The sequence below is a fragment of the Gallus gallus genome, unplaced genomic scaffold (genome assembly GCF_016699485.2).
Source record: "Gallus gallus isolate bGalGal1 unplaced genomic scaffold, bGalGal1.mat.broiler.GRCg7b scaffold_105, whole genome shotgun sequence".
Lineage (NCBI taxonomy): Eukaryota > Metazoa > Chordata > Aves > Galliformes > Phasianidae > Gallus > Gallus gallus.
This window is the reverse complement of record NW_024096057.1, coordinates 19,975-42,503: the sequence shown is the minus strand read 5'-3', so window position 1 is coordinate 42,503 and position 22,529 is coordinate 19,975. Positions and strand designations below refer to the sequence as shown.

The window sequence follows — 22,529 nt, the reverse complement described above, 5'->3', positions numbered from 1 at the left end:
GCACACTGTGCAGCGTGCAAAGTGCAATGCACACCGTGCAAGGCTGCAATGCACACCGTGCTCCATGCAAACTGCAATGTACACCATGCAAAGTGCAATGCACACCATGCAAAGTGCAATGCACAGCGTGCAGGGCTGCAATGCACACTGTGCTCCATGCAAAGTGCAATGCACACTGTGCACAATGCAAAGTGCAATGCACACCGTGCACAATGCAAACTGCAATGTGCACCATGCAAAGTGCAATGCACACTGTGCAAGGCTGCAATGCGCACTGTGCACAGTGCAAAGTGCAATGCACACCGTGCACAATGCAAACTGCAATGCATACTGCGCACCATGCAAAGTGCAATGCACACTGTGCAAGGCTGCAATGCACAGTGTGCTCCATGCAGAGTGCAATGCACACTGTCCACTATGCAAAGTGCAGAGCACACCGTGCAAAGTGCAATGCACACTGTGCTCCATGCAAAGTGCAATGCACACCGTGCAGGGCTGCAATGCACACCGTGCAGCGTGCAAAGTGCAATGCACACTGTGCACAGTGCAATGCACACCGTGCAAGGCTGCAATGCACACTGTACACCGTGCAAAGTGCAATGCACACTGTGCACAGTGCAGGGCTGCAATGCACACAGTGCACCGTGCAAAGTGCAATGCACACCGTGCAAGGCTGCAATGCACACTGTGCTCCATGCAAAGTGCAATGCACACCGTGCACAATGCAAACTGCAATGCACACTGTGCTCCATGCAAAGTGCAATGCACACTGTGCAAGGCTGCAATGCACACCGTGCACAATGCAAAGTGCAATGCACACCGTGCACAGTGCAGGGCTGCAATGCACACTGTGCACAATGCAAAGTGCAATGCACACTGTGCAGGGCTGCAGTGCACACCGTGCAGCGTGCAATGTGCAGTGCACACTGTGCAGGTCTGCAATGCACACTGTGCTCCATGCAAAGTGCAATGCACACCGTGCACAGTGCAGGCCCCAATGCACACTGTGCACCGTGCAAAGTGCAAAGCACACCGTGCACAATGCAGGCTGCAATGCACAGCGTGCAAGGATGCAATGCACACTGTGCACAGTGCAAACCTGCAAAGCACACCGTGCAAACTGCTCGGCAGCAAAGCACTGTGCACAGTGCAAGGTTGCAATGCACACCGTGAGCAATGCAAGGCTGCAATGCATGCCATGCACAATGCAAACTGCGGGCTGCAATGCGCACTGTGCAATGTGCAAGGTTGCAAAGCACAGCATGCACAGTGCAGGCTGCAATGCACGCCGTGCACAATGCAGGCTGCAAAGAACACCATGCACCATGCAGGGCTGCAATGCACACCGTGCACAATGCAGGCTGCAGGCTGCAATTGCACACCGTGCAACGTGCAAGGCTGCAAAGCACACCATGCACAATGCAAACTGCAGGCTGCAGTGCACACCGTGCAACGTGCAAGGCTGCAAAGCACAGCATGCACAATGCAGGCTGCAGTGCACACCGTACATAATGCAAGGCTGCAATGCACACCATGCACAATGCAAACTGCAATGCACACCGTGCACACACAGTGCACACCACTGCAGACCCCGCTCACACCATGCAGCATTGCCCCCCATTGCACACGATTATGCGTCCCATTGTACACCATGCAGCATTGCACACACCATTGCACACACCATGCAAACCATGCACACCACTGCACCCCATTGCACCCCATTGCACATCCCATGCATCCCATTGCACACCACTGCACCCCGTTGCAAACCATGCACACCATTGCACTCCATTGCACCCCATTGCACACCTCATGCAAACCATGCACACCATTGCACACCATTGCACACCACAAAGCATTGCACACCATTGCACAACCCATGCAAACCATGCACACCACTGCACCCCATTGCACCCCATGCGCACCCCATTGCCCCCCATTGCACCCCATGCACCCCATTGCACCCCATGCACACCAATTGCACCCCATCCACCCCATTGCACACCACTGCACCCCTTTGCACACCATTGCACACCATTGCACCCCATTGCACACCATTGCACACCACAAAGCATTGCACCCCATTGCACACCGTTGCTCCCCATTGCACCCCATTGCACCCCGTGCACCCCATTGCACCCCATTGCCCCCCATGCACCCCATTGCACCCCATTGCACACCGTTGCTCCCCATTGCACCCCATTGCACCCCATTGCACCCCATTGCACACCGTTGCTCCCCATTGCACCCCATTGCACCCCATGCACCCCATTGCACCCCATTGCACCCCATGCACAGCATTGCACACCATTGCACACCATGCACACCATTGCACAGCGTGCACACTGTTGCACACCATTGCACACCACGAAGCATTGCACCCCATTGCACCCCACGCACACCGTTGCACCCCACTGCACCCCATTGCACCCCATTGCACCCCATTGCTTCCCATTGCACCCCATGCACACCATTGCACACCACGAAGCACTGCACCCCATTGCACCCCATTGCACCCCATGCACCCCATTGCACCCCACACACACCGTTGCACGCCATTGCTCCCCATTGCACCCCATTGCACCCCATGCACAGCATTGCACACCGTGCACCCCATCCACCCCATTGCACCCCGTGCACCCCATTACACCCCATTGCACCCCACTGCACCCCATGCACCCCATTGCACCCCATTGCACACCGTTGCACGCCATTGCTCCCCATTGAACCCCATGCACAGCATTGCACACCATGCACCCCATCCACCCCATTGCACCCCATGCACCCCATTGCACACCACTGCACCCCATTGCACACCGTTGCTCCCCATCCACCCCATTGCACCCCATGCACAGCATTGCACACCATTGCACACCATGCACCCCATTGCACACCGTTGCTCCCCATTGCACCCCATGCACACCAATTGCACCCCATTGCACCCCATGTACACCACTGCACACCAATTGCACCCCATTGCACACCATTGCACCCCATTGCACCCCATGTACACCACTGCACACCCCATGCACCCCATTGCACCCCATGCACACCAATTGCACCCCATTGCAGACCATTGCACACCACGAAGCACTGCACCCCATTGCACCCCATGCACCCCATTCCCCCCCATTGCACCCCATCCACCCCATTGCACCCCATGCACCCCATTGCACCCCATTGCACCCCATGCACCCCATGCACCCCATTGCACACCGTGCACACCGTTGCACGCCGTTGCACCCCACGCACACCCGGCTCACAACACACCACGCCCCCCCCCCCCTCCGGCCCCGCCCCCTCCCCGCCCCCCCCCCCCCCCCCCTCTCCCTTTGATCCGCCCCCACCCCCCCCCCGCCCCCCCCCGTCCCTCCGTCCCTCCGTCCCCAACCCCGGCCCCGGGGGTGCAGCGCCGGGCAGGTAACGGGGGGGGGCAATAAAGGGGGGGGGGGGGGGCAGTCGTGGGTCCGTTACATTGGGGTGGGCGGGGGGGGGGCATGGGGACATAGGGGGGGGTATATGGGTCTGTTGTTATGGGGCGGGGGGGGGGGCATGGGGACATGGGGGGGGGTATATGGGTCTGTTGTTATGGGGCGGGAGGGGGCATGGGGGGGGGACAGGGAGGCATGGGGGGGGGCATGGGTCTGTTACATTGGGCTGGGGGGGGACGACAGGGGGACATGGGGGGGGACATGTGGGTCTGTTCCTCTTGGCTGGGGGGGGGGACATGGGGATGTGGGGGGGGTATATGGGTCTGTTGTTATGGGGCGGGGGGGGGCATGGGGACAGGGGGGTGTGGGGGGGGACAGGGAGGCATGGGGGGGGCATGGGGGGGGTATGGGTCTGTTACATTGGGCTGGGGGGAACAAGGGGGGGGGACAGGGGGGCGTAGAGGGGGAGACATGGAGTTATGGGGGGGTATGGGGGGGCGCACGTGGGTCTGTTCCTCTTGGCTGGGGGGGGGACATGGGGATGTGGGGGGGGTATATGGGTCTGTTGTTATGGGGGGGGGGAGGGGGCATGGGGACAGGGGGGTGTGGGGGGGGGACATGGAGGCATTGGGGGGGTATGGGGGGGCACACGTGGGTCTGTTCCTTTGGGCTGGGGGGAACAAGGGGGGGGGACAGGGGGGCGTAGAGGGGGAGACATGGAGTTATGGGGGGGTATGGGGGGGCACACGTGGGTCTGTTCTTTTGGGTTGGGGGGGCGTGGGGGGGGGCATGGGGACATAGGGGGCATAGAGGGGGGGGACAGGGAGGCATGGGGGGGGCATGGGTCCGTTACATTGGGCTGGGGGGGGGGTACAGGGGGACATGGGGAGGGGGACACGTGGGTCTGTTCCTCTTGGCTGGGGGGGGACATGGGGATGTGGGGGGGTATATGGGTGTGTTGTTATGGGGCGGGGGGGGCATGGGGGGGCGGCATGGGGACATAGGGGGCATAGAGGGGGGGGACACATGGGGGCATGGGGGGGGCATGGGGGGGGCATGGGTCCTTTACATTGGGCTGGGGGGGGACATGGGGGGGGGGGGACATGTGGGTCTGTTCCTCTTGGCTGGGGGGGGGACATGGGGACATAGGGGACATGGCTTTGGGGTGGGGGGGGGGACTTGGTGACCTGGGGGGGGGATATGGGGGGGGACACATAGGTCTGTTCCTTTGGGCTGGGGGGGGCATGGGGGGGGCGATATGGGGGCAGGGGGATATAGAGGGGGGGGGACATGGGGTCATGGGGGGGGGGTGTGGGGGGGTATTTGGGTCGGTTCCTTTGGGTGGGGGGGGCATGGGGGGGTCGATATGGGGCAGGTGGACATGGGGGGGGACGTGGAGTCACGGGGGGGGGGCATGGGGGGGGACGTGGGGGGGTATTTGGGTCTGTTCCTTTGGGTGGGGGGGGGCATGGGGGGGTCGATATGGGGGCAGGGGGATATGGGGGGGGGACATGGGGGGGGTATTTGGGTCTGTTTCTTTGGGTGGGGGGGGCATGGGGGGGTCGATATGGGGCAGGGGGACATTGAGGGGGGTGGACATGGAGTCATGGGGGGGGGCGTGGGGGTATGAGGGGGGACGTGGGGGGGGACATGTGTCGGTTCCTTTGGGCTGGGGGGGGGACATGGGGGGGTCGATATGGGGGCAGGGGGACATGGGGGGGGGGACATGGGGTCATGGGGGGGGGCATGGGGGGGTATTTGGGTCTGTTCCTTTGGGTGGGGGGGGGCATGGGGGGGTCGATAGTGGGGCAGGGGGATATAGGGGGGGGGACATGGAGTCATGGGGGGGGGCGTGGGGGGGTATTTGGGTCGGTTCCTTTGGGCTGGGGGGGGGCATGGGGGGGTGATATGGGGGCAGGGGGACATGGGGGGAGGCATGGAGTCATGGGGGGGGGGGCATGGGGGGGTATTTGGGTCTGTTCATTTGGGAGGGGGGGGGGACATGGGGGGGTCGATATGGGGCAGGGGGACATTGGGGGGGGGACGTGGATTCACGGGGGGGGGGCATGGGGGTATGGGGCGGGGCGTGGGGGGGTATTTGGGTCGGTTCCTTTGGGTGGGGGGGGACATGGGGGGGTCGATATGGGGGCAGGGGGATATGGGGGGGGGAAATGGGGGGGGGTATTTGGGTCTGTTTCTTTGGGTGGGGGGGGCATGGGGGGGGTCGATATGGGGCAGGGGGACATTGGGGGGGGGACATGGAGTCATGGGGGGGGGGGGCGTGGGGGTATGGGGGGGGACGTGGGGGGGACATGGGTCGGTTCCTTTCGGCTGGGGGGGGGACATGGGGGGGTCGATATGGGGGCAGGGGGATATGGGGGGGGGACGTGGAGTCATGGGGGGGGGACATGGGGACATAAGGGGGGGACATGGGGGGGGGGGGGGAGTTGGGTCTATTGCTATAAGGTGGGGGGGGGTCCGCGGGGGGGGGGGGCAGAGCCATGGGGGGGTTCTGGGCTGGGGGGGGGGGTGGCAGATGGATGTCTCCTTCCCCCCCCCCCCCCCCTCCGGCTCGTCTCCCAATCAGTAGTAATTAATGAGAAGCTGATCATTGGGGGGGGGGAGGGGGGGGGTCCATATGGCAGCGGGGGTGGGCGGCCCCCCCCACCCCATAGCACAGCCCAGGAGTGGGGGGGGGGCACAGATGGGGGGTGGGAGGGGGGCGGGGGGACAGGTGGGTGTTTGGGGGGGGACAGGAGGGGATAATGGGGACAGGTGGGTGGGGGGGGGGGACAGGAGGGGATAATGGGGACAGGTGGGTGGGGGGGGGGGACAGGAGGGGATAATGGGGAGGGGGGGGTGTGGGAGGGGGACAGGAGGGGACAATGGGGTTTGGGGGGGACAGGAGGGGACAATGGGATGGGGGGGACAATGGGGTGTTGGGGGGGGACAGGAGGGGACAATGGGGACAGTGGGAATGGGGGGACAGGAGGGTGTTTGGGGGGGGACATGTGGGTATGGGGGGGCAGGAGGGGGACAATGGGGTGTGGGGGGGACAATGGGGTGAGAGGGGACAGGAGGGGACAATGGGGACAGGTGGGTGTGGGGGGGGACAGGAGGGGACAATGGGACGGGGGGGACAATGGGGTGAGGGGGGAGGGACAGGAGGGGATAATGGGACGGGGGGACAGGTGGGTGGGGGGGGGACAGGAGGGGACAATGGGATGGGGGGGACAATGGGGTGTTGGGGGGGACAGGAGGGGACAATGGGGACAGAGTGGGACGGGGGGGGACAGGAGGTGATGGTGGTATGGGATGAAATGGGATCGGGAAAGGAAGGGGTGGGGGGGACGGTATGGGGGGGGCAGAAGGAGACTGATGGGACAGTGGGGACAGAGGAGGGGACGGGGATGGGAATGGGGTGGGATGGGATGGGATGGGGACGGGGATGGGGATAGGAATGGGGACAGGGATGGGATGGGATGGGATGGGGACAAGGATGGGGACAGAGATGGGATGGGATGGGAGGGGGACAGGAAGAGACAGGGATGGGATGGGATGGGATGGGACAGGGATGGGGACAGGGATGGGATGGGGACAGGAGGGGACAGGGATGGGGACAGGGATGGGGTGGGATGGGATGGGATGGAGACAGGAGGGGGCAGGGATGGGTTGGGATGGGATGGGGACAAGGATAGGGACAGGAATGGGGACAGGGATGGGATGGGATGGGGACAAGAATGGGGACAGGGGTGGGGACAGGAATGGGATGGGATGGGGGTGGGGATGGGGATGGGATGGGGACAGAAAGAGACAGGGATGGGATGGGGATGGGGACAGGAGGGGATGGGATGGGGACAGGGATGGGACGGGATGAGATGGGGATGGGGATGGGGATGGGATGGGAATGGGATGGGATGGGACAGGGATGGGATGGGGTCAGGGATGGGATGGGGTCAGGGATGGGATGGGATGGGATGGGAAGGGGACAGGAAGAGACAGGGATGGGAACAGGGATGGGATGGGATGGGATAGAACAGGGATGGGGACAGGGGTGGGGACAGGGATGGGATGGGATGGGGACAGGAGAGGACAGGGATGGGGACAGGGATGGGATGGGATGGGATGGGATGGGATGGGGACAGGAAGAGACAGGGGTGGGGATGCATGGGGACAGGGATGGGGACATGGATGGGGACAGGGATGGGATGGGATGGGATGGGATGGGGATGGGACAGGGATGGGGTGGGATGGGATGGGATGGGGATGGGATAGGATGGGATGGGGACAGGAAGAGACAGGGATGGGGACGGGATGGGATGGGATGGGATGGGGATGGGACAGGGATGGGGACAGGGATGGGATGGGGATGGGACAGGAATGGGATGGGATGGGATTTGATGGGGACAGGAAGAGACAGGGATGGGATGGGATGGGATGGGATAGGATGGGATGGGATGGGATGGGATGGGATGGGATGGGGATGGGGACAGGAGGGGACAGGGATGGGATGGGACAGGGGTGGGATGGGATGGGGCAGGAAGAGACAAGGATGGGATGGGGATGGGGACAGGAGGGGACAGGGATGGGGACAGGGATGGACAGGGATGGGATGGGATGGGATGGGGATGGGTTGGGTTGGGATGGGGATGGGACAGGGATGGGATGGGATGGGATAGAACAGAGATGGGGACAGGGATGGGGACAGGGATGGGACTGGGATGGGGACTGGAACGGGACAGGGATGGGGACAGACGCGGAGGTGGGGATGTGGGGACAGCGTGGGGACATTGTGGGGGCGTGGGGGCGCGGTGCCACTCGCAGTCCTTGGCTGCAGGCTGCCACCCAGGGCCCGTCCCCGTCCCCGTCCCCGTCCCCATGGCGGCACCGTCCTGCCGGGCCCTCCTGGCCGCCTGCCTGGCGCTGGCGATGGGGACAGCGGTCGTGAGCGGGGACATCATGGGGACATGGGGGGGACATGGGGGGGGACACGAGGAAGTGGGGGCCCGAAGGGATGGGGACATCGGGATGGGGACCCCAAAGGTTGGGGGCGTTGGGATGGGGACATTGGGATGGGGACATTGGGATGGGGACCCCAAAGGTTGGGGGAATTGAGACGGGGACATTGGGATGGGGACCCCAAAGGTTGGGGACATTGGGATGGGGACAATGGGATGGGGACCCCAAAGGTTGGGAGCATTCGGATGGGGACCCCAATGGTTGGGGGCATTGGGATGGGGACATTGGGATGGGGACCCCAAAGGTTGGGGACATTGGGGTGGGGACCCCAAAGGTTGGGGGAAATGAGACGGGGACATTGGGATGGGGACCCCAAAGGTTGGGGGCATTGGGATGGGGACAATGGAATGGGGACATTGGGATGGGGACCCCAAAGATTGGGGACATTGGGATGGGGACAATGGGATGAGGACCCCAAAGGTTGGGGGCATTGAGATGGGGATATTGGGATGGGGACCCCAATGGTTGGGGGCATTGGGATGGGGATATTGGGATGGGGACCCCAAAGGTTGGGGATGTTGGGGTGGAGATGGGGACCCCAATGGTTGGGGATGTTGAGGTGGGGATATGAGGACCCCAATGGTTGGGGACACTGGGGTGGGGACCCCAATGGTTGGGGATGTTGGGGTGGCAATGGGAATCCCAATGGTTGGGGATGTTGCGATGGGGATATGGGGGTCCCAATGGTTGGGGACTTTGGGATGGGGACCCCAATGGTTGGGGATGTTGAGGTGGGGATATGGGGACCCCAATGATTGGGGACTTTGGCATGGGGACCCCAATGATTCGGGATGCTGGGGTGGGGACATGGGGACCTTAATGATTGGGGATGCTGGAGTGGGGATGTGGGGACCCCAATGGTTGGGGATGTTGGGGTGGGAACATGGGGACCCCAATGGTTGGGGATGTTGGGGTGGGGATATGGAGACCCCAGTGGTTGGGGATGTTGGGGTGGGGACCCCAATGGTTGGGGCTGCTGGGGTGGGAACGTGGGGACCCCAATGGTTGGGGATGTTGGGGTGGAGATGGGGACATGGGGACCCCAATGGCTGGGGACTTTGGGACGCAGTGCTGGGGACCCCAATGGTTGGGACGCAGGGATGGGGTGATGGGGACCCCAATGGTTGGGGATGTTGAGATGAGGACATGGGGACCCCAATGATAGGGGACTTTGGGATGGAGTGCTGTGGACCCCAATGGTTGGGGCCGCAGGAATGGGGTGATGTGGACCCCAACGTTTGGGGCTGCTGGGGTGGGAACATGGGGACCCCAATGATAGGGACTTTGGGATGGAGTGCTGTGGACCCCAATGGTTGGGGCCGCAGGAATGGGGTGCTGTGGAGCCCAACGTTTGGGGCTGCTGGGGTGGGAACATGGGGACCCCAATGGTTGGGGACTTTGGGATGGGGACCCCAATGATTGGGGCTGATGGGGTGGGAACATGGGGACCCCAATGGCTGGGGACTTTGGGATGGAGTGCTGGGGACCCCAATGGTTGGGGGTGCTGGGATGGGTGATGGGGATCCCAATGGTTGGGGCCGCTGGGATGGGGACGTGGGGGGCCCAATGGTTGGGCACTTTGGGATGGGGACCCCAATGGTTGGGGCTGCTGGGGTGGGGATGTGGGAACCCCAATGGTTGAGGATGCTGGGGTTGAGGAGATCGGGACCCCAATTGTTGGAGATGTTGAGATGAGGATACAGGGACCCCAATGTCTGGGGACTTTGGGATGGGGTGATGGGGACCCCAATAGTTGGGGCTGCTGGGGTGGGAACATGGGGACCCCAATGGTTGGGATGTTGGGGTGGAGATGGGGACATGGGGACCCCAATGGTTGGGGACTTTGGGATGGGGACCCCAATGGTTGGGGCTGATGGGGTGGGAACATGGGGACCCCAATGGTTGGGGACTTTGGGATGGGGACCCCAATGGTTGGGGCTGCTGGGGTGGGGACCCCAATGGTTGGGGATGTTGGGGTGGAGATGGGGACTCCAATGGTTGGAGATGTTGAGATGAGGACACGGGGACCCCAATGGTTGGGGACTTTGGGATGGGGACCCCAATGGTTGGGGATGTTGGGGTGGAGATATGGGGACCCCAATGGTTGGGGACTTTGGGATGGGGACCCCAATGGTTGGGGCTGATGGGGTGGGAACATGGGGACCCCAATGGTACGGGACTTTGGGATGGGGACCCCAATGGTTGGGGATGTTGGGGTGGAGATATGGGGACCCCAATGGTTGGGGACTTTGGGATGGGGACCCCAATGGTTGGGGCTGATGGGGTGGGAACATGGGGACCCCAATGGTACGGGACTTTGGGATGGGGACCCCAATGGTTGGGGATGTTGGGGTGGAGATGGGGACCCCAATGGTTGGGGACTTTGGGATGGGGACCCCAATGGTTGGGGCTGTTGGGGTGGGAACATGGGGACCCCAATGTCTGGGGACTTTGGGACGCAGTGCTGGGGACCCCAATGGTTGGGGCTGCTGGGATGGGGTGCTGTGGAGCCCAACGTTTGGGGCTGTTGGGGTGGGGTGATGGGAACCCCAACGTTTGGGGCTGTTGGGGTGGGAACATGGAGACCTCAATGATTGGGGCTGCTGGGGTGGGGATGTGGGAACCCCAATGGTTGAGGATGCTGGGGTGGAGGAGATCGGGACCCCAATTGTTGGAGATGTTGAGATGAGGATACGGGGACCCCAATGGTTGGGGACTTTGGGATGGGGACCCCAATGTTTGGGGATGTTGGGGTGGGGATATGGGGACCCCAATGGTTGGGGACTTTGGGATGGGGACCCCAATGGTTGGGGCTGTTGGGGTGGGGACCTGAATGATTGGGGATGTTGGGGTGGAGATGGGGACCCCAATGGTTGGAGATGTTGAGATGAGGACATGGGGACCCCAATGTCTGGGGACTTTGGGACGCAGTGCTGGGGACCCCAATGGTTGGGACCGCTGGGATGGGGTGCTGTGGAGCCCAACGTTTGGGGCTGTTGGGGTGGGAACATGGGGACCCCAATGGTTGGGGATGTTGGGGTGGGAACATGGGGACCCCAATGGCTGGGGCTGCTGGGGTGGGGATGTGGGAACCCCAATGGTTGAGGATGCTGGGGTGGGAACATGGGGTTGGGGCTGTTGGGGTGGGAACATGGGGACCCCAATGGCTGGGGACTTTGGGACGCAGTGCTGGGGACCCCAATGGTTGGGGGTGCTGGGATGGGGACGTGGGGGGCCCAATGGTTGGGGCTGCTGGGGTGGGGATGTGGGAACCCCAATGGTTGAGGATGCTGGGGTTGAGGAGATCGGGACCCCAATTGTTGGAGATGTTGAGATGAGGATACGGGGACCCCAATGTCTGGGGACTTTGGGATGGGGTGATGGGGACCCCAATAGTTGGGGCTGCTGGGGTGGGAACATGGGGACCCCAATGGTTGGGGATGTTGGGGTGGAGATGGGGACATGGGGACCGCAATGGTTGGGGACTTTGGGATGGGGACCCCAATGGTTGGGGATGTTGGGGTGGCAATGGGGACCCCAATGGTTGGGGACTTTGGGATGCAGTGCTGGGGACCCCAATGGTTGGGGCTGCTGGGGTGGGGATGTGGGAACCCCAATGGTTGGGGCTGCTGGGGTGGAGATGGGGACCCCAATTGTTGGAGATGTTGAGATGAGGACACGGGGACCCCAATGGTTGGGGACTTTGGGATGGGGACCCCAATGGTTGGGGCTGTTGGGGTGGGAACATGGGGACCCCAATGTCTGGGGACTTTGGGACGCAGTGCTGGGGACCCCAATGGTTGGGGCTGCTGGGATGGGGTGCTGTGGAGCCCAACGTTTGGGGCTGTTGGGGTGGGGTGATGGGAACCCCAACGTTTGGGGCTGTTGGGGTGGGAACATGGAGACCTCAATGATTGGGGCTGCTGGGGTGGGGATGTGGGAACCCCAATGGTTGAGGATGCTGGGGTGGAGGAGATCGGGACCCCAATTGTTGGAGATGTTGAGATGAGGATACGGGGACCCCAATGGTTGGGGACTTTGGGATGGGGACCCCAATGGTTGGGGATGATGGGGTGGGAACATGGGGACCCCAGTGGCTGGGGACTTTGGGATGGGGACCCCAATGGTTGGGGCTGATGGGGTGGGAACATGGGGACCCCAATGGCTGGGGACTTTGGGGTGCAGTGCTGGGGACCCCAATGGTTGGGGGTGCTGGGATGGGGTGATGGGGACCCCAATGGTTGGGGCTGCTGGGATGGGGTGATGGGGACCCCAATGGTTGGAGATGTTGAGATGAGGACACGGGGACCCCAATGGTTGGGGACTTTGGGATGGGGACCCCAATGGTTGGGGATGTCGGGGTGGGGATATGGGGACCCCAATGGCTGGGGACTTTGGGACGCAGTGCTGTGGAGCCCAACGTTTGGGGCTGTTGGGGTGGGGTGATGGGAACCCCAACGTTTGGGGCTGTTGGGGTGGGAACATGGGGACCTCAATGATTGGGGCTGCTGGGGTGGGGATGTGGGAACCCCAATGGTTGAGGATGCTGGGGTGGAGGAGATCGGGACCCCAATTGTTGGAGATGTTGAGATGAGGACACGGGGACCCCAATGGTTGGGGACTTTGGGATGGGGACCCCAATGGTTGGGGATGATGGGGTGGGAACATGGGGACCCCAATGGCTGGGGACTTTGGGGTGCAGTGCTGGGGACCCCAATGGTTGGGGGTGCTGGGATGGGGTGATGGGGACCCCAATGGTTGGGGCTGATGGGGTGGGGATGGGGACCCCAATGGTTGGAGATGTTGAGATGAGGACACGGGGACCCCAATGGTTGGGGACTTTGGGATGGGGACCCCAATGGTTGGGGATGTCGGGGTGGGGATATGGGGACCCCAGTGGCTGGGGACTTTGGGACGCAGTGCTGGGGACCCCAATGGTTGGGACCGCTGGGATGGGGTGATGGGAACCCCAATGTTTGGGGCTGTTGGGGTGGGGTGATGGGAACCCCAACGTTTGGGGCTGCTGGGATGGGGTGATGGGAACCCCAACGATTGGGGCTGCTGGGATGGGGTGATGGGAAGCCCAACGTTTGGGGCTGTTGGGGTGGGGTGATGGGAAGCCCAACGTTTGGGGCTGTTGGGGTGGCGGTGTGTTCCGGGCACCCCAATGCGGGGCCGTTCCCCCCCCTGGGGCCGCAGCGATGAGACGGGACGAAGGCTGCGCCGCGTTTGGGAACGTCTTCACCGAGGTGGCGGAGAACAGCGCCCACGGCACCGTGGTGGCGCGGCTGCCCCCCGGCGGGGGGGGCGTTGGGGGGCCCGGCCTGCAGCTGTGCCTGGAGGGCGCCGACGCCGCCTGGTTCTACCTGGATGGGAGCAGCGTGAGGCTGAACGCCTCCAACGGGCGCAGCCTGGACCGCGAGGTGGGCGGCCCCATACGGCCCCCCGATAGCCCATAGGCGGCCCGTGTCTGTCCTGTATCCATCCCGCAGCCAACGGGCAGCCATCCCATATCTCATGTCCATCCTACAGCCATCCCATATCTCATATCCATCCTACATCCATCCTACAGCCATCCCATATCTCATGTCCATCCTACAGCCATCCCATATCTCATATCCATCCTACATCCATCCTACAGCCATCCCATATCTCATATCCATCCTACAGCCAACAGGCATCCATCCTACATCCGTCCTACGTGCATCCCATATCTCATATCCATCCTACAGCCAAAAGGCATCCATCCCATATCTCATGTCCATCCTACATCCATCCATATCATATCCATCCTACATCCGTCCTACATCTGTCCCATATCCATCCCACAGCCATCCTACAGCCATCCCATATCTCATATCCATCCTACATCCGTCCCATATCTCATATCCATCCTACAGCCATCCCATATCTCATATCCATCCTACATCCATCCCATATCTCATATCCATCCTACAGCCAACAGGCATCCATCCTACATCCATCCTACAGCCATCCCATATCTCACATCCATCCTACATCCATCCCATATCTCATATCCATCCTACAGCCAACAGGCATCCATCCTACATCCATCCTACAGCCATCCCATATCTCATATCCATCCTACAGCCATCCCATATCTCATATCCATCCTACATCCATCCTACAGCCATCCCATATCTCATATCCATCCTACATCCGTCCTACATGCATCCCATATCCATCCCACAGCCATCCTACATCCATCCCATATCTCATATCCATCCTACAGCCATCCCATATCTCATATCCATCCTACAGACATCCCATATCTCATGTCCATCCTACATCCATCCTACAGCCATCCCATATCTCATATCTATCCTACAGCCATCCCATATCTCATATCCATCCTACAGCCACCCCATATCTCATGTCCATCCTACATCCATCCCGTATCTCATATCCATCCTACATCCATCCTACAGCCATCCATATCTCATATCCATCCTACAGCCAACAGGCATCCATCCTACATCCATCCTACAGCCATCCCATATCTCATATCCATCCTACATCCGTCCTACATGCATCCCATATCCATCCCACAGCCATCCTACAGCCATCCCATATCTCATGTCCATCCTACATCCATCCATATCATATCCATCCTACATCCATCCCATATCTCATGTCCATCCTACAGCCATCCATGTCATATCCATCCTACATCCATCCCATATCTCATGTCCATCCTACAGCCATCCCATATCTCATGTCCATCCTACATCCATCCTACAGCCATCCCATATCTCATATCCATCCTACAGCCAACAGGCATCCATCCTACATCCGTCCTACGTGCATCCCATATCTCATATCCATCCTACAGCCAAAAGGCATCCATCCCATATCTCATGTCCATCCTACATCCATCCATATCATATCCATCCTACATCCGTCCTACATCTGTCCCATATCCATCCCACAGCCATCCTACAGCCATCCCATATCTCATATCCATCCTACATCCGTCCCATATCTCATATCCATCCTACAGCCATCCCATATCTCATATCCATCCTACATCCATCCCATATCTCATATCCATCCTACAGCCAACAGGCATCCATCCTACATCCATCCTACAGCCATCCCATATCTCACATCCATCCTACATCCATCCCATATCTCATATCCATCCTACAGCCAACAGGCATCCATCCTACATCCATCCTACAGCCATCCCATATCTCATATCCATCCTACAGCCATCCCATATCTCATATCCATCCTACATCCATCCTACAGCCATCCCATATCTCATATCCATCCTACATCCGTCCTACATGCATCCCATATCCATCCCACAGCCATCCTACATCCATCCCATATCTCATATCCATCCTACAGCCATCCCATATCTCATATCCATCCTACAGACATCCCATATCTCATGTCCATCCTACATCCATCCTACAGCCATCCCATATCTCATATCTATCCTACAGCCATCCCATATCTCATATCCATCCTACAGCCACCCCATATCTCATGTCCATCCTACATCCATCCCGTATCTCATATCCATCCTACATCCATCCTACAGCCATCCCATATCTCATATCCATCCTACAGCCAACAGGCATCCATCCTACATCCATCCTACAGCCATCCCATATCTCATATCCATCCTACATCCGTCCTACATGCATCCCATATCCATCCCACAGCCATCCTACAGCCATCCCATATCTCATGTCCATCCTACATCCATCCATATCATATCCATCCTACATCCATCCCATATCTCATGTCCATCCTACAGCCATCCATGTCATATCCATCCTACATCCATCCCATATCTCATGTCCATCCTACAGCCATCCCATATCTCATGTCCATCCTACATCCATCCTACAGCCATCCCATATCTCATATCCATCCTACAGCCAACAGGCATCCATCCTACATCCGTCCTACGTGCATCCCATATCTCATATCCATCCTACAGCCAAAAGGCATCCATCCCATATCTCATGTCCATCCTACATCCATCCATATCATATCCATCCTACATCCGTCCTACATCTGTCCCATATCCATCCCACAGCCATCCTACAGCCATCCCATATCTCATATCCATCCTACATCCGTCCTACATGCATCCCATATCCATCCCATATCCATCCCACCGCCATCCTACATCCATTCCATATCATATCCATCCTACATCCACCCTACATCCATCCCATATCCATCCCATATCTGTCCTATATCCACCCTACATCCATCCTACATCCATACCATATCTCATACCCATCCTACAGCCATCCCATATCTCATATCCATCCTACATCCATCCCATATCATATCCATCCTATATCTATCCCATTTCTCATATCCATTCTACATCCACCCTACATCCATCCCATTTCTCATATCCACCCTACATCCATCCTACATCCATCCCTTATCATATTCATCCTACATGCATCCTATATCCATCCTACATCCATCCCATATCCATCCCACAGCCATCCTACATCCATTCCATATCATATCCTTCCTAAACCCATTCCATATCATATCCATCCTACATCCGTCCTACATGCATCCCATATCCATCCCATATCTGTCCCACAGCCACCCTACATCCATCCCATATCATATCCATCCTACAGCCATCCCATATCGTATCCATCCTACATCCGTCCTACGTGCATCCCATATCCATCCCATATCCATCCCACAGCCATCCTACATCCATTCCATATCATATCCATCCTACATCCACCCTACATCCATCCCATATCCATCCCATATCTGTCCTATATCCACCCTACATCCATCCTACAGCCATCCATATCATATCCATCCTACATCCATCCCATATCATATCCATCCTATATCCATCCCATATCTCATATCCATCCTACATCCATCCCATTTCTCATATCCACCCTACATCCATCCTACATCCATCCCATATCATATTCATCCTACATCCATCCAATATCCATCCTACATCCATCCCATATCCATCCCACAGCCATCCTACATCCATCCCATATCATATCCTTCCTAAACCCATCCCATATCATATCCATCCTACATCCGTCCTACATGCATCCCATATCCATCCCATATCCATCCCACAGCCATCCTACATCCATTCCATATCATATCCATCCTACAGCCATCCCATTTCTTATCCATCCTACATCCATCCTATATCCATCCCATATCCTTCCCATATCCATCCCACAGCCATCCTACATCCATCCCATATCTCATATCCATCCTACATCCATCCCATATCATATCCATCCTACATCCGTCCTACATCTGTCCCATATCCATCCCACAGCCATCCTACATCCATCCCATATCATATCCATCCTACAGCCAACAGGCATCCATCCCATATCTCATATCCATCCTACAGCCACCCCATATCTCATATCCATCCTACATCCATCCCATATCATATCCATCCTACAGCCAACAGGCATCCATCCCACATCCGTCCTACATCCATCCCATATCCATCCCATATCCATCCCACAGCCATCCTACATCCATCCCATATCTCATATCCATCCTACAGCCATCCCATATCTCATATCCATCCTACAGCCATCCCATATCTCATATCCATCCCACATCCACCCCACATCCATCCTACATCCATCCTACATCCATCCATCCCAAATCCATCCCAGCTCTGTTCCATTTCTTCCCTGTGTCCCTCTCATGTCCACCCCATATCCATCCCATATCCATCTCATATCCACCTGACGTCCATCCCATATCCATCCCATATCCACCCCATATCCATCCCACATCCACCCCATATCCACCCCACATCCACCCCAAATCCACCCCATATCCACCCCACATCCACCCCACATCCACCCCGTATCCACCCCACATCCACCCCACATCCACCCCACATCCACCCCATATCCACCCCATATCCATCCCATATCTGTGTCCCCCTCCCCCCGTTGTCCCCACAGTGTCCCCCTCCCCACGGTGTCCCCCTGATGTCCCCACGGTGTCCCAATGGTGTCCCTGTGGTGTCCCCACACTGCCCCTATGGTGTCCCCCCGGTGTCCCCACAGTGTCCCCCTCCCCACAGTGTCCCCATCCCCCCGATGTCCCCCTGGTGTCCCAATGGTGTCCCTATGGTGTCCCCATGGTGTCCCCCTCCCCCCGATGTCCCTATGGTGTCCCTATGGTGTCCCCATGGTGTCCCCCTCCCCCCGATGTCCCTATGGTGTCCCTATGGTGTCCCCATGGTGTCCCCCTCCCCACGGTGTCCCCCCGGTGTCCCCATGGTGTCCCCCGATGTCCCTATGCTGTCCCTATGGTGTCCCCCGATGTCCCCATGCTGTCCCTATGGTGTCCCCCCGATGTCCCCATGGTGTCCCCACGGTGTCCCCCCGGTGCCCCACAGGAGTTGGAGTCCCCAGTGCTGATGGTGGCCCTGATCTGCGCTGAGGACGGCTCTGCTCCGGTACTGCACACGCGTCCCTCGGGGTCACCCCATGTCCCCGTGTCACCCCATGTCCCCGTGTCACCCCATGTCACCCCATGTCACCCCATGTCCCCATGTCACCCCATGTCCCCATGTCCCCCCATGTCACCCCATGTCACCCCATGTCCCCATTTCACCCCGTGTCACCCCGTGTCCCCATGTCACCCCATCCCCACATCACCCCATGTCCCCCATGTCACCCCATGTCCCCCCAAGTCACCCCCTGTCCCCCATGTCCCCCCATGTCCCCATGTCACCCCCGTGTCCCCCCATGTCCCCCATGTCACCCCATGTCCCCATGTCACCCCATGTCCCTGTGTCCCCCCCTGCCCCCATGTCCCCCCATGTCCCCATGTCACCCCCGTATCCCCGTGTCCCCCATGTCCCCACGTCACCCCATGTCCCCATGTCCCCCCATGTCCCCATGTCACCCCCTGCCCCCACATCACCCCTTGTCACCCCACGTCACCCCATGTCACCCCATGTCCCCATGTCCCCCCAAGTCACCCCCTGTCCCCGTGTCACCCCCTGCCCCCATGTCACCCCATGTCCCCATGTCCCCCCATGTCACCCCATGTCCCCATGTCCCCACGTCACCCCATGTCCCCCTGTCACCCCCTGTCACCCCATGTCACCCCATGTCACCCCATGTCACCCCATGTCCCCATGTCCCCCATGTCACCCCCTGTCCCCCATGTCACCCCGTGTCACCCCATGTCCCCCCATGTCCCCGTGTCACCCCGTGTCCCCGTGTCCCCCCCTGCCCCCATGTCAACCCATGTCCCCACGTCACCCCATGTCCCCCTGTCCCCCATGTCACCCCATCTCCCCCCATGTCCCCATGTCACCCCATATCCCCATGTCACCCCTGTCCCCCACATCACCCCATGTCCCCATGTCACCCCATGTCCCCATGTCACCGCGTGTCCTCCCATGTCCCCATGTCACCCCATGTCCCCCCATATCCCCATGTCACCCCATGTCCCCATGTCCCCATGTCACCCCATGTCATCCCATGTCCCCCCCTGTCCCCGTGTCCCCCCTGCCCCCATGTCCCCATATCCCCATGTCACCCCATGTCCTCCCATGTCCCCGTGTCCCCCCCTGCCCCCATGTCCCCATGTCACCCCATGTCACCCCATGTCCCCCCATATCCCCATGTCACCCCATGTCCCCATGTCCCCCCATGTCACCCCATGTCCCCCCCTGTCCCCGTGTCCCCATGTCACCCCCTGTCCCCAATGTCACCCCGTGTCCCCCCTTGTCCCCATGTCACCCCATGTCCCCATGTCACCCCATGTCCCCCTGTCCCCCATGTCACCCCATGTCACCCCATGTCATCCCATGTCCCCCCCTGTCCCCGTGTCCCCCCTGCCCCCATGTCACCCCATATCCCCATGTCACCCCATGTCCTCCCATGTCCCCCCATGTCACCCCATGTCCCCATGTCACCCCCTGTCCCCATGTCACCCCATGTCCCCCCCCGTCCCCATGTCACCCCATGTCCCCCCCTGCCCCCATGTCCCCCCCTGTCCCCATGTCACCCCATGTCCCCACGTCACCCCATGTCCCCCCGTGTCCCCGTGTCCCCCCCTGCCCCCATGTCCCCATGTCACCCCATGTCCCCCCATGTCCCCATGTCACCCCATGTCCCCCCCTGTCCCCATTTCCCCCCCTGCCCCCAGGTGGAGTACCGGGTCATCGTGCAGGTCCTCAACGAGAACGACAACCGACCGCACTTCCGGGGGGACCCCATCCTCACCCACAACGTCAGCGAGGTGATGGGGGGCGGCTATGGGGCTGGGGGGGCTGCGGGGGTCCCCAAACCCATCCAGGGAGACGGGGGGGGGGGTGGGGATGGGATGGATATGGGGATGGGATGGATGTGGGGATTGGATGGACATTGGGATGGGATGGATGAGGGGATGGGGTGGATGTGGGGATGGGGTGGATGTGGGGATGGGGTGGATGTGGGGATGGGATGGATGTGGGGATGGGATGGATGAGGGGATGGGATGGATGTGGGGATGGGATGGATGAGGGGATGGGATGGATGTGGGGACAGATGTGGGGACAGAATGGGGTGGGGATGGGATGGATGAGGGGGTGGGATGGAGGTGGGGGTGGGATGGATGTGGGGACAGTGGTGGGGACAGAATGGGGGTGGGGATGGGATGGATACGGGGAAGGGATGGATGTGGGGACAATGGTGGGGATGGGATGGGTGTGGGGATGGGATGGATGTGGGGACAGAGGTGGGGACAATGGTGGGGACAGGATGGATATGGGGACAGGGTGGACATTGGGACAGGGGATAGGATATGGGGACAGGGTGGATATGGGGACGGGATGGATATGGGGACAGGGTGGACATTGGGATAGGATGGATGTGGGGACAATGGTGGAGATAGGATGGACATTATGGGGACAGGGTGGATATGGGGACAGGGTGGATATGGGGACGGGATGGATATGGGGACAATGGTGGGGACAGGATGGATGTGGTGACAGGATGGATATAGGGACAGGATGGATATGGGGACAGGATGGATATGGGGACAGGGTGGATATGGGGACGGGATGGACATTGGGATAGGATGGATGTGGGGGCAATGGTGGAGATAGGATGGACATTATGGGGACAGGGTGGATATGGGGACAGGGTGGATATGGGGACAGTATGGACATGGGGACAGGATGGATATGGGGACAGGGTGGATATGGGGACGGGATGGATATGGGGACAATGGTGGGGACAGGATGGATGTGGTGACAGGATGGATATGGGGACAGGGTGGATATGGGGACAGGATGGATATGGGGACGGGATGGACATTGGGATAGGATGGATTTGGGGACAATGGTGGAGATAGGATGGACATTATGGGGACAGGATGGATATGGGGACAGGGTGGATATGGGGACAGGATGGATATGGGGACAGGGTGGATATGGGGACGGGATGGACATTGGGATAGGACAGATGTGGGGGCAATGGTGGAGATAGGATGGCCATGGGGATAGGATGGATATGGGGACAGGGTGGATATGGGGACAGTATAGATATGGGGACAGTATGGACATGGGGACAGGGTGGATATGGGGACGGGATGGATATGGGGACGGGATGGATATGGGGACAATGGTGGGGACAGGATGGATGTGGTGACAGGATGGATATAGGGACAGGATGGATATGGGGACAGGGTGGATATGGGGACAGTATAGATATGGGGACAGGATGGATATGGGGACGGGATGGACATTGGGATAGGATGGATTTGGGGACAATGGTGGAGATAGGATGGACACGGGGACAGGATGGATATGGGGACAGGATGGATATGGGGACAGTATGGACATGGGGACAGGATGGATATGGGGACAGGGTGGATATGGGGACGGGATGGATATGGGGACGGGATGGATATGGGGACAATGGTGGGGACAGGATGGATGTGGTGACAGGATGGATATAGGGACAGGATGGATATGGGGACAGGGTGGATATGGGGACAGTATAGATATGGGGACAGGATGGATATGGGGACGGGATGGACATTGGGATAGGATGG

The 22,529-nt window shown here is 59.5% G+C and overlaps 1 protein-coding gene across 1 annotated transcript in view; it reads left to right on the top strand.

Annotated features, from left to right (window-relative positions):
• Positions 1-3,362: 3,362 nt before the first annotated feature.
• Positions 3,363-22,529, top strand: part of LOC121108945 (cadherin-related family member 5-like) — a 38,558-nt gene continuing 19,391 nt past the window's right edge. Inside the window, exons 1-4 of the mRNA XM_040657303.2 lie at positions 3,363-3,420; positions 13,650-13,873; positions 18,874-18,933; positions 20,640-20,732. Coding sequence (XP_040513237.1) covers positions 13,652-13,873; positions 18,874-18,933; positions 20,640-20,732 — 375 coding nt within the window. The 5' untranslated portion in view covers positions 3,363-3,420; positions 13,650-13,651. The remainder of the gene's footprint in view (positions 3,421-13,649; positions 13,874-18,873; positions 18,934-20,639; positions 20,733-22,529) is intronic.